The 13,710-nt window shown below is 49.3% G+C and overlaps 1 protein-coding gene across 1 annotated transcript in view; it reads left to right on the top strand.

Moving 5' to 3' along the window:
• The window catches only part of TNR (tenascin R), a 407,762-nt gene that overhangs the window by 343,095 nt on the left and 50,957 nt on the right, over nt 1–13,710 (top strand). The window contains exons 8-9 of the mRNA XM_058701985.1: nt 745–1,014; nt 8,274–8,459. Coding sequence (XP_058557968.1) covers nt 745–1,014; nt 8,274–8,459 — 456 coding nt within the window. The remainder of the gene's footprint in view (nt 1–744; nt 1,015–8,273; nt 8,460–13,710) is intronic.

The following is a 13,710-nucleotide window of genomic DNA, read 5'->3' as shown; positions in this document are numbered from 1 at the left end:
GGCTCAGGAGGGACATACGCTGCTAAATAACCTTGAGGGACTTCCCGTGTGTGAAGTGCCCTCCTAGCTCAGGAATATGCAAGAACAGATGGGAAAAAATAGCCTACAAGATACTATTCCTAAAGTGAGTTCTTTTTTTCCCAGAGAAGCAAGTTTCCCCAGAAGGCATGTTTTATGTCCACACATACAAATGTCTGTTGGGTTGTGGTATAGACTTAGCAACTGGATTGACTGAGTTGTAGGTGTGGCTGAGCAAGCATATCTTTTGGATATTCATGATACCCCCTTTGGCAACTGAGTTGGAAGTCTCAGATGTTTAGATGGGGCTGATGATTTGGTAGATCTTTCCTCAGGGCTCAAAGAAAGAGAAGGGCAGAAAAACATACCAGAAGCACAGTTCTCAGCTCTCTTTCCCATTACCTCCAGAAGGAAGCTGTGCTGGCCTCAAGCAATAGGTACCCTTCCCCTGCCCAAATGAGGAAGTGACAGCACAGAAAAGCCGTAGCCTGGTGAGAGCAAGATTCAGGGGAACTGACTTCCAATGTCACTTCCCCTGTTGCCTCTATGTGTCCTCAGGAAAAAGCCATTTCATCTTACTGTGTCCCATTTTCCCCATCTATAAATTGGGATAATAACACCCATCCTCTCTTTGACTGATCAAGTTAACAGAAGGAGGAAAGGAGAGAGCTGATTTCAAACACCCACTTCTCAAACTCTTGTTTCTATTTGACCCTTTTCATTCAGTCATTGATGGGCCAACACAGATCCTGGTTCGAGATGTCTCGGACACCGTGGCCTTCGTGGAGTGGACCCCACCTCGAGCCAAAGTCGACTTCATCCTCTTGAAGTATGGCTTGGTGGGCGGGGAAGGCGGGAAGACCACTTTCCGGCTCCAGCCCCCACTGAGCCAATACTCAGTGCAGGCCCTGCGGCCCGGCTCCCGCTATGAGGTGTGGGTCAGTGCCGTCCGTGGGACCAACGAGAGCCAGTCCACGACCACCCAGTTCACAACAGGTAGGCTTGGGGGGGGGGGGTGCGCGCAGGGAGGGGGAGGGGGTTGACCTGGCTGGTGCCGTCATCGCGGCAAGAAGGGTACTGAGGGGGTGAGGTGACATTGCCCGGGCACCATGTTATCACAGAAACTGCAAGAAGGGAGCAAGGTGTGTGTGTGTGGCGGGGGGGGGGGGGGGGGGTCGGCGAAGTTATGTGACAGCACAGAGGGACACAGTACACCGGTGCTCAGGAGAACTGGGTGCTTGTCCTGCCTCGGCCACCAGCCAGATCCATGACCTGATCGAAGACTCTTCTCCACGGCTCTCAGGTATCTCCTTCGTAGAATGAAAAGTCTGTCTTGAAAGGACTTACACATCCAGACCGCTGGCCCAAATGACAATTTTGTGCGAGTTTAGGAAAGGTGCCCTCCTTCGAGGTCCTTTGCTGCTATTTGCTGGCACTGTGATAACTCTATAAATTCATACTAACTACACAGCACGTTGGCACCCCACGGAGCTGTGCAAAGCCCACCTTGTGTGGACAGCAGCAGACCTTCCTCCTGAGGCTCTGGGACCCATCCTGCCCTTCGCGAGCACTAGCAAGAAGGCGAATGGGAGGTCTGCTCCCACACACAGCAGGCGGGAGGAGGCCCACCTGCCTCGCGGTGATGACCACCCCCCTTCCCAAGGCCATCAGGACTCTGAAAGAGCTTCACCCACAGTCCTCAAAGGCCGGACCTCATGGTGACCTGCTCCCGGACTCTCTTGGAGCCCGTCAGGCTGGCCAGCTTGGGGACAAATGGGACAGGCACCATCCAAAGATGGCCTTCCCAGCACTCTCACTGGGTCAACAGGGGCTGGGATCAGATAGCGAGTCTCCCTCTGACCCGGATTCTCAATCTTGGCATCTCTGCCCTGGAGAGGTCACACATCAAAGAATGTCTCTGCCAACTCCAAGTCATCCAGGGATCAAAGGAAACTGCTAGCATCTGTAAGATCTGAGAGCCAGCATCTCCCAGCGGGGTAAAGCAGAAGAATGGCTACTTCGAGCATTCTACCTGGGTTGTGGCCTAAGGGCTGTTATGGGATGGGATAAGCCAGCCGAGGGGCTTCAGGTGGTTCAATAAACAGCACCAGTATCCTTTAGCGGTATTTAAAATCAGTTGATAAATAAAGCAAAGGATACGACAGATGGAAGCCAAAATATCCCCTAGACTGGAGCCTGCAACTTAGTGTTAGAGCTATAGATGGGCTCCCAAGGTGATGGTCCCTGCGGCCCTGGACAAGTGCCCCCATGTGGCAGAAGTTGGGAGGACTACTAGGCTTAGGATTTAGGTACAGCATCGAGGAACAAGCCTGATCCCTGGGGGCAGCGGGTTCCCATGAGAGAGGGGAGCAGAAGGGCAGTGCCCAGGTCCTGCTACAAAGTCCACCTTCCCCAGCCTAGGCAAGAGGGAGGCTGGAGTCTTATAATGGGGCTCCCTCTGCACAGAGGGACACCCTGGGAGAGGGCAAAGCCTCCCTGCTAACAGGCAGCAAGTGTGGACATTGAGGACATAGAGAAGGCAGAGTTTGATTCCGAGAGAGAGGCTTTCTCCCAGCTCCTGTACCAAACTCCACCCCACCCACGGGATCCCGGTCCGAGGTTCTACTGAACACATCTTGGGATCCCCAGGGACTGAATATACACCTAAAAAAAGGAACTAAATTCTGCCCATTTCTCTCTTCTTCTTCTCCTTCACTTAATCCACACTGATCAGGGCTCGGCATGACCTTACTCCATGTCCCTTCCTGATGAATTCAAGGTCAGCCCCCCTCCCCCACCCCTCCCACCTGCCTGCTGCCCTGCTCTGGTGGCGGGATCTCCTGGGGGCCGCGAGGCCTGCTTTCCATTCTGAATTTCAAGACCGTTTTTTGTTTGAATAGTGGTTTCCTTGTGCTTTGCTCAGATAAGGAGTCTGAAGAGGCAGAAAAGGAGAAGGGCGCTCTCAAGCAGCATGATGAAAGGCAAATTCTTGATGCTTAGGTCGACAAGATGGAAGCAGGATTGGCTGGTGGCCCAGGAAAATTCCAATCGAGACAATTACATTCTGCCTCCTCGGAGCTCCCCGAATTTCAGCTCTGTTTCCAGTCTCCCGGCGGCGGATCGGCAGCTGTTAGGGAGGCTGCCTCCTCGCCTGCAACCCCAGCCTGCTTCCCCTCCACTCTGGGGGTGAGGGGCGCGTGGGGGTGGGGACATGCCAGCAGCTTCCGCTCAAGCTCTCCCGGGCCCGGGCCCGGGGCTGCCTGCGGAATGCATGCGGGCCCAGACCCTCGCGGCAGGGCCCTCAGTCATTTCGGAGCTCCGCTTAAATTCAAATTAGCCAAAGTGTTTTTCCAGGTGACGTCTCCGGCACTAGGAGCGCTCTAATTGCACAAGCAATTAAAGCAGAGATTTGTTTCCTCTACGGTGAGCACGATAGTTGCCTGGGTCTTGGAACTGCTCCCCAAAAGGAAAGAGCCGTGATGGAAACACACTAGGCCAGTGGTTAGAGAGCAGCCAGCTCCAGGATGCCCCGGCCCTTGGTGGCTCTGGTTTCAGTTGCCCTCATGGGGGACATCCTGGGACTCTTTCTGTCCACGGGAGAGGCGTCCTCTCTGAGCACATCCCTCAGGACGCCAAACTTGGCCTCCAGGGCATTCCGCTAAGCAGAGACTGCTGCTTTGAATGCCCCAAGCCTCTCTTGAATGCTGTTATGCGTTGAACTGTGTCGAAGTCTTACCCCTCAATACCTGTATATGTGACCTTGTTGGGAAATAAGGCATTTGCTGATGACCAGATTAAATGAGGTCGTTGGGGCCAACCCTAATCCAATATGACCGTGTCCTTATAAAAAGGGGAAATTTGGACACAGAGGCAAACACATACCCAGAGAGAGCACCAGGTGAAGATACACGACAGAGATTGGGGTGATTCTTCTACAAGCCCAAGGGACACCTCAGATTGACAGCGAGCAGTCAGAGACAGGCCTAGAACAGATTCTCCCCTACAGCCCTCAGAAGGAAGCCACCCTTCCAACATCCTGATCTTGAACTTCCAGTCTGTGAGACAACACATTTCTGGTGTTCGAGCCCCCCAGTCTGCGGCAATGCCAAAAACGACTACAGAGGCCCACGTCACAACAGTCAGAGACCCGACCTGCTCAGCAGCGATTCTGCGGGGATCCTCTCACGTGCAGGTGCAGCCTGGATGGCCTTCGCCACCCCAGCAGAGACCAGTTGGCTTCAGTCAAAGCTACTTTTCCCTCTACCACCTCGCCTCAAGCGCCCTCACAGCCCCACGGTCGAAACTTCTAACAAGACTTTTCAAAAGGCTTTGAGGTGGCAGACGAGACCGAAAACGGAACTTTCAGTCACTTCACATGTGCCTATTGAACACCTAGCAGGTGCCAAGCACTGTTCTAGGCACTGAGGCTACAGAATAAACAAGACAGATAAGAACTCAGTTCACATGAGGTACATTCCAGCGGGGGAAGAGGAGAAGAAACACACAGGATCCTTCAATCAGAAGAATTTTGCTGAGAAGCAAAATGGATGCTACAGAGGAAGGGCCACATTGGATTGAGTGGTTCAGAAATGCCTCATTGAGGGAGTGGAGTTTTAACCAAGACCTAAGTGACCTAAGCCATGTGTGGATCCAGGGAAGAGCATACCAGTCAAAAGTAGCAGGCAGTGCAAAGGCCCTGAGGTGGGAGTAAGTTTGATGTATTTCAGGAGTAGAAAAAACGTCAGCACAACTGGAGCACAGTGAATTAGGGTGGAAGTGATACAAGATGATGTCTGAGAAGCACAGAGCCCTGCAGGGGATGATTAGGAGTTTGTAATAGGAAGCAACAGGCAATTTTTCAGCAGGAGAAAGGCGTGAGCTAATTTTATGTTTTAGGGACTAGATGTCCACAGCCCCCAAGCCCCTCAACAGGGCCACCCTGGACATCTGCCTTTGCCTTCCCCTGGCTTGCTGACCTGTTGCAGATACCAGACCAGCTCGTACCTACAGGGGAGCCCTTGAGTTGTCCCCCCTAGCGAGAGATCAGGCTTCAAGACCCAGGGGAGCAAACCATTTCATTCCACCCATTCCTAAGACCCCCTCCTGTTGCGGGGTGGACTAGGGAGACCTCAGGCCCTGAAGCCTTGACCCAGCCCGTCCAAAAGCTGTAGCTGCCAGGGGCTCTTGGTCTCGCCATGAGAAAGAATTCAAGGACAGACACAACACAGCGGATGAGCAGTACAAGTAGGAAAGTTTATTTATTTTTTTTAATATGAAATTTATTGTCAAATTGGTTTCCATACAATACCCAGTGTTCATCCCAAAAGGTGCCCTCCTCAATACCCATCACCCACCCTCCCCTCCCTCCCACCCCCCATCAACCCTCAGTTTGTTCTCAGTTTTTAAGAGTCTCTTATGCTTTGGCTCTCTCCCTCTCTAACCTCTTTTTTTTTTCTTCCCCTCCCCCATGGGTTTCTGTTAAGTTTCTCCGGATCCACATAAGAGTGAAACCATATGGTATCTGTCTTTCTCTGTATGGCTTATTTCACTTAGCATCACACTCTCCAGTTCCATCCACGTTGCTACAAAGGGCCATATTTCGTTCTTTCTCATTGCCATGTAGTATTCCATTGTGTATAGACAGCATGGTATTGGCACAAAAACAGACACATAGACCAATGGAATAGAATAGAGACTCCAGAATTAGACCCACAAAAGTATGGCCAACTAATCTTTGATAAAGCAGGAAAGAATATCCAATGGAGAAAAGACAGTCTCTTTAACAAATGGTGCTGGGAGAACTGGACAGCAACATGCAGAAGAATGAAACTAGACCACTTTCTTACACCAGTCACAAAAATAATCTCAAAATGGATAAAGGAAAGTTTATTAAAGCAAAAGTACACTCTCTAGATGTGAGAGCAGGAGAGCTCAAGGGAGAGCTGCGCCCACTGGGACTTGGGTTTCCATCTTTTATTGACAGTTGTTAACAAGGGAATGGAATATTCATTACTTGAGGCAGGGATCTCTTGGAAGCAGGGTGGTATCTTCAGGAATGTGGGTTATATGCACTTTTTCTTCTTTATTTGGTCAGGGGTTTCCTGTCATGGCACCCTTAAGAAAAGATTTTAGTATGGCAATGTAGTATAATGAAGGAATAATGTGAACTTTGGCCTACTTTGTCAGCCATCTTGGGCCTGTCTGGTTTAATTCCCTTTCTTGTGGTTCAGGTCAGGGCAGCCTCTGACTTTCTCCCAGTTGGCCATGACCTCCCCTTTGCTGGCCTCCAAGCATCCTGTAAGAACCTAACTAACTGCCTACTACAACATTCTCAAGCCCTTATTCCCAGAATTGACCTCTTTTGGCATCGCTGATGTGGAAAGTGTCTGGTTCCTTCAGGGAAAACACTGCCCCCTACCCACAGTGCATAGGTTCTAAGGCCAAAAAATTCCAGAAAACAAAAAGCATAGTTTTCAAGGTCTGGGATTTTTTAGTCGTGAAGAGCAGTAGGTAAGTACAGGACTCAACCTGAACTCTAACTCTAACTTCCCTTTGCTCCGGGTCCATTCAGGCCTTACACCCCACACCCGGTTGGGTCCTTTATCGCAGCCTCTGCTCCTGCGTGAGATTTCGGGGCACAGGATCCAGCATGTTCTTCCCATTTGCCCCTCTCTCCAAGCTCCTCTCTCCATCCCAAGGCTAGAGAAATAACACACCCAGCATGTCAAGAACGCACAGAATCCTGCATGCCAGCTCCACATTGAGTAAGGAAACATTCCTCAGAAAAAATAAGCTGCATAGACATAAATCTGCCAAAAGATTCACCTAATTTACATCACTAACAGAACACTTCTCACTCTGGAGCAGCTGCACTCAGATTGATTCACAGTGCTCTGTCTTCCCCAAGAACAATTGGTATATACTTGCCTGGCATTTGCAAATTAGAAGTCTGCTGGAGGTTTTCTCAGAACAAAGAGCTGGTCCACTTCAAAGTGAAATTCAAGTCTCAAAGATAAGACTTATTGAGAACTTTTTAAAGGGGCAGTTTTCATGACCTCTTACCCTGCAAGTTGTTTATGTTGTTTCTGCCTAAATTAGCCTGAGGAGATGACCAGTCTCGGGGAGAGAGAATCAGCCACCCAGGACTGTGGGAGAGATTGTGTGCTGGTGGTCTCCCTTTGCAGAGGAGTCTTTGGAACTCCAGAGAGCAAGCATTGGGGGCGCCATGTTGTTGGAACTCAGGATGAACTTCAGAGGCAACAGGAGGTCCTCCCAGGGTTTAGGCACCTGTTTTTGCACCAGGTACCATGCCACACATGTGACATGCACTGTCCTATCTGTAGGACAACTTGAAATATTGGTGTTATTAGCCCATTTTACAGATGTGGCCATTAAGGCCCAGTGACACCTCACATGACCGAAGACTTAACTATGGTAGAGCTGGGCTCAGAGGTCTAACCCCAAATCCTATATTCTTTCCACTACATCACATCCCCTAGGTGTATACTTAATTTCCTATAAACCTTTCATCAGCATCTATGCAGGTAAACCCAGGGAAGACAGCTTATACTTCAAAGTCTTGCAATCAACTGTCTCCTTTGAACTTGGTGGCCAAATTTGCTATTACTCTATTCTGTCATAATCACTTGGAAGCCGTCTCTGATTTTTTTTCCTCCTGCGGTTTTTCCCTCACTTAGTGTGTCAAGCTTATGATAACTGGTTCATTTTTAAATTTCTAATAATTTTTTTTTAACGTTTATTTATTTTTGAGACAGAGAGAGACAGATGGCTTGGTCGGTTAAGCGTCCGACTCCGGCTCAGGTCATGATCTCACAGTCCGTGAGTTCGAGCCTCGCGTCGGGTTCTGTGCTGACTGCTCAGAGCCTGGAGCCTGTTTCAGATTCTGTGTCTTCGTCTCTCTCTGCCCCTCCCCTGTTCATGCTCTGTCTCTCTCTGTCTCAAAAATAAATTTCTAGAATACCATCACCATCATTCGGGAAATATTCTAGAACATTCCCTGAATGGAAATGGGGCAAGCGTAAAGTGTGTTGATATCTAACTCCCAAGTAAAATTCTCCAAACTGCCCATAGAATCTGTTGTGGCTAACCTGGCAGGCCAAAAGCTCAAGACCAGCCCTGGGGTTGACTCAAACCGTGAAGCAGAGGGTCAGGAGCTACGGGCTCTCGCCCCAAAGCGTGTTAAAGTTCAAGATGCGTGACAAACGCAAATTTTGGTGATTTCTGACTCTTTTTAGAGATTGACGCCCCCAAGAACCTGCGGGTTGGCTCCCACACGGCCACCAGCCTTGATCTGGAGTGGGACAACAGTGAAGCAGAGGTCCAGGAGTACAAGGTCGTGTACAGCACCCTGGCGGGTGAGCAATACCACGAGATGCTGGTCCCCAAGAGTATCGGTCCAACCACCAGAGCCACCCTCACAGGTGAGTACACCCTGGCTCCGGGGGCACATCGGTTCCTAACCCCACACCCACACCGCTCTCCTCCCAGTGCACCCAGCTCCACCCTGCCATCCCCAGATCCCACTCATTTACTCTCTCAAGTCCCTGTTGTGCATCTCCTGCCCTCCATTGTCTTCTGTCACTTGGCCAAATCTACTACAAGTCTCATACAGACCACTGCAGGTAGCCTTCACACGTTCTCTCCTAACCTCTTCACATGGCCCACATGCCCTGCTTGGTTTCCCCACAGTCTTCTCCTGTCTCCCCGCCCTCCCATGTGCCCTGGTGTTCCCCGTGCTCCAGGACCACAGGTCTGCGTCCGACAGTTCCTCAAACACCTTTTCCCTGCTGCCACAGGGCTTGGGACATGCTGTTCCCACCACCTGTCAGGCTGTCCCACCATCCTCTTCACCCGGTTATGTCTGCCTCCCTTTTACCTCTTTGTTCACTTGTCACTTCCTAGGGAGCCTGCATGGTCCCCAGGTGAGATCAGGTTATCCAGCCCTGCTGCCTCCTCTCACTGGTGACCACTGTCCTCACAGTGCTGCTCAGGTTATCATTATACCCTGTGGGTGTCATTATTCTGTTGTTGGTCTCCACCCTGGATCTAAAGCTCTGTGAATGGGGACCAACTGGGTTTTGCTCACTATTGACTCCAGCAAAGTGTCTAAGTCCAAGGTAAGTGATGGATAGATGGAAGGAAGGAAGGAAGGAAGGGAGGAAGGAAGGAAGGAAAGAAAGAAAGAAAGAAAGAAAGAAAGAAAGAAAGAAAGAAAGAAAGAAAGAAAGAAAAGAGGGAGAAAGGGAAGGGAAGGAAGGAAGGAAAGAAAGAAAGAAAGAAAGAAAGAAAGAAAGAAAGAAAGAAAGAAAGAAAGAAAAAGAAAGAAGAAAGAGGAGGGAGGAAGGGAAGGAAGGAAGGAAGGAAGGAAGAAAGAAGAAAGAGGAGGGAGGAAGGGAAGGGAAGGAAGGAAGGAAGGAAGAGAAGAAAGAAAGAGCAAACATTCACTATGACTGGGGCATAGAGTACAAGAGACCAGTTCGAGAAGGGGAGAGCCTACTCATGCTATACACCCCATAAAGAGTTTGAGTTTATTCTTGAGGGCAATGGGGAGTCATGGAGGGATTTTAAATAAGGTGATACAATGACTACATAGATGTAGCTGCTGTGTGGACAGTGGGTGGGAGGAGGGCAAGGCCAGAGGCAGAGACTGGTCAGGGAGCTATGCTGCAATCAGAGGGCGAGAGGATGATAGTGCGGACTAAGTCAACACCGTAGATCACCATGACACTTGGCTGGGGAGCACTCCCTGTCCCCCTGGGGATGTGGGCCCTAGCCAGTGCTCCTCCTGGGACCTTAGACACACCCATCCAGGAAAACCTGCCCACTGGACTGCACTGAAAGGTAGATGACTGGAAATGTGGGGCATGGTTTTCAGGTGAAGGAGACTGTGCAAAGCGGCCACCCAGGGGCTACCAGTGAGCTCACCAAGACTTCATTTAACTTGTGTCTTGGCTTCCTGCAAAAGCACTTGCCATCTTAGTAGATAAGGGATACATAGCAAAGAGTGCATACGGTAAACAAGGGCAGTATAATCAAAGCTGTTTTCCTCCCGAACCGAAATCCCAGACCGCCTTGCAAAATGAGGCCAGTTAAAGTAAATATAATAAATGCTTTTTCCAGACAGACGCACTCCTCGAAGCACAGCAAGGAGATGGAAAGATCTGCTGACCAAGCAGGTTAATGGGGGTGAATTAAACATAGCAGGAACACACCAGCTGGTGTAAAGGCCTCCACAGAGAGAAGGAGACATTCACAAAGATTAAGCAAAACAAAAAAACTGAAATGATGCAGGAGGGAACTGAGTCCAAGTGCAGCCCCCCCCTTGCCTAGAGCCGCAGGCTGATTTGGCAATTAGCAATTTACAAAAACGGTGGCTAGTTGTTCAGATGGAGGATACGCCATAAAATCCTGAGAGAGATAGAGTGGCATCCAGTCACGTCCTAGTTATTATTTCCCAGGCCTGGGAAAGAAGATTCTACATTCATTGATCATCTATCTTATTCCAGGCACCTCCCCATAGTTATAGCTTATTGACTCTTCACCATAACCTCCTGACAGATGTCACCATCCCCATTTTCTGGATGAGGAAACTGAGGCCCAGAGAGTCTGGAAACTTGCCCACGCTCGCAGAACTCCCAAGAGGCACAGCTGTGGCTCCAAGGCAGCTCTTCTGACACTTGTCAAAAGCCTTCCATCTCATGGCTGCTTGTACTAAAGAACTTAAAAGTAAAGGACACTCAAAATGTAAATGCTGTAGACTTATAAGGAACGGAGAAATTATTATTGAGGAGTGGGCTTAGCGAGGTCCATTTTTTGGTTAGAGTTGAGCTTATGAAATAAAACTGTAAATATATATTCCACGTAATTATCCCAGGGAACTCACTGCTGGGGAGATTTATAAAGGCAAATAGCTTTATGTGATTTAAGAAGGAATTATAGGCATGTAAGGAAATCAAGTATGTCTGTACTTGCTGAGATGCAAATTACAAGGGTTATTGGCTCTCTTCCTGTGGTCTCTGGGGGAAGAGAAGGACAGACTTGAAAGGAGGGAAGGCAAAATGAGGCAGAAGTTTGATCCCAGCTCTAGATACTTGTGTTTTTTCCCTCGCCCCCCAACTTGGACACTAAAAGGAAAGTTTTTCAGCCTCCAAGGCCTGAGTTTTGTTTTGTTTTGTTTTCTCATTCCAAACAAGTTGTTTATTTGCATGTATAAAGCAAGACCCCAGCCACAGGTGGGAAGAGCATTTCGGGCTCACCTGAGGCAATTCCTCCCTCGCCAGAAAGAGAAGGTAGAAACTTCCAACTCTGCACATCCTCACATGTCCTACCTCCTAGTCAAGAACAACTGCGGAGCACATAGTCACAGAGAACGGACTGAGGGTTGACCGGCATGGGGGATGGAGGGGAGGTGGGCAAAATGGATGAAAATGGTCAAAGATACAAACTTCCAGCTATAAAATAAGTAAGTCATGGGGATGACTGTAGTCAATAAACTCTGTCATATATTTGAAAGCTGCTAAGAAAGTAGATCTTAAAAATTCTCATCACTAGAAAAAAAATTATAACTATTCGTGGTGATGGATGTTAACTAGACTTACCGTGGTTATCATTTCGTATGCCAATATCGAATTGTTATGTTGTACGCCTGAAACTAATAGAATGTCATATGTCAATTACATCTCCATTTTTAAAAAAGACCCCGAAGGGGTGCCTGAGTGGCTCAGTCGCTTGAGCATCTGACTCTTGATTTTCGCTCAGGTCATGATCTCATGGTCAAGAGATTGAGCCCCGCCCGCATTGGGCTCCGTGCTGAGCGTGGAGCCTGCTTAAGATTCTCTCTCTCCCTCTTCCTCTGTGCTTCCCACACTCCCTCTCTCATTAAAATAATTTAAAAAGTAAAAATAAAAATAAATACAAAAGAGAAAGAAAAAAATCATAATGGAGACTCTTAGCACAAGGTCCCTTTGCCTCTTGCCCCAGGTTTATTTGAATGCTTTGTTCTGTGGAACATGTTAGGAGCCAGGACTTTGGATCCTGCATCCAGGCACGACCACTTCCAGTGTGCTTTGGGACAACTGACTTAATCTGCCTAAGCCTCTGTTTTGTCTTCTGTAAAACGGGAATAACATCGCTTACGTCACTGTGCCATGATGAGGCTTTAATGAGATCATATATTTAATGAATGTAAAGTAGTATTTTTAACATAGCAAACTCCGTACGTGGCTGATGATGGTGAGGGATGAGGAGGGTAGGGGGAGGAGCGGGAGGAGGTCAGTGAGCTAACGGTTTAGGACTTCCTGTAATGGGCGTGGCACAGAGCGGAGACCATGCTTCTCACAGTGTGGTGTGGGCACCAGCCACAAGTCGTCAACCCAGGAGCTTTTACAGCCCTCTCCCCCCGCCACCACATCTACCAAATCAGCGTCTGCGTTCTAGAAGACCCCCAGGTGATTTGTGAGAGGTGCTCATTCAGAGCATGGCTTCTGAAGTTGCCAGCTTTGGTTTGAGACTGACTTCAGGGATGTGCGTTTGGGGCAAATTTCTTCAATTTCCCAAGCTTCAGTTCCCTGGTCTGAAGAACATCACATCTTTCTCACAGGGTTGTTGGGAGGGTTAAATGAGATCATATATATCCGCGTATACAAGCACCTGGGATGGAGACCGACTCATAGTGAACATTCAACAGCCATTCGATCTGGTATGGTTTTTAATCCCCACAAAGCTCAGACTGGGTGCACAGTAGCCTGGCCTCTCCCCAGTACAAGTTCACACCCCCGTTCTTCTCACAGCTGACTCTAAGCCCTGACGTCCTGTGGCATCTGTGTTTGCTATTCCCTGCTGAAGCCCTCGTCTTCACAGCCACCGATCACCCCTGCGCTGTGGGACGCAGGCCCTGGCTGACTCTCTGGGCCTCTGAGTCATGCAGAGGGCTCGCGGCAAGTGGCCCCTGGCAGAGCCTTTCCCCACACATGCCTCTCCCTTTGCAACACAGAGGCCAGGCCCGGGCACAAAATGCCAGACATTTCTTTTCCATTATTCTCCACAGGCAATGCCCAGTGAATTCCCTCTGGAGTATGAACTTGTTTCTGAACAACAGACTCAATGTCTGCAATGATTTTTTTTCCTCTGCTCTAGTGGTTTCTGTGTCCTTAATGATCAGTTTTGTAGGCTCAGCCTCTCGGCCGGGATGATGTGTGCTTGGCCTGTGTACCATACCTGGAGTCCCAAAGGGGTGCTGAGAGTTATGTATTTCACAGGCGCATCAAGGTACCTCTCGGTTAGACAGGCAGCACTTACCAAGGACACGTACCACTGTTTTCTGGGCAGCAATGAGAAACCATAAACCCTAAAGAAAACTCTGGAAGGAGGAAGGAAAGACAGAAAATGTGGGAGATGGTGGGAAAAGAAGGAGATTCTCATTCCTTGACTGGAATTCAGTCACAAAACCCTGCCTCCACCCAATGCAAATGATAAACACCGCTCTGTGTCTGAGGTGACTCCTCTATATCTATCATCAGAGGCCTGTGGCTACAGGGTTTTGCCAGGAGGGAAGAGGGGTTCGTCCTCAGCCGTCCACACTCTTCTGCCTGGTACTCCCGCATGAACAGGAGCCCACACTTGAGGAGCCCCGTGGCCAAGAGAAAGGTTAAAGGAGCTGGCCCCTGTGGCCCT

Source organism: Neofelis nebulosa, chromosome 15, assembly GCF_028018385.1.
Source record: "Neofelis nebulosa isolate mNeoNeb1 chromosome 15, mNeoNeb1.pri, whole genome shotgun sequence".
Taxonomy (NCBI): Eukaryota; Metazoa; Chordata; class Mammalia; order Carnivora; family Felidae; genus Neofelis; species Neofelis nebulosa.
Note: the sequence above shows the minus strand (reverse complement) of the source record. Positions and strands in the feature narration are given on the sequence as shown.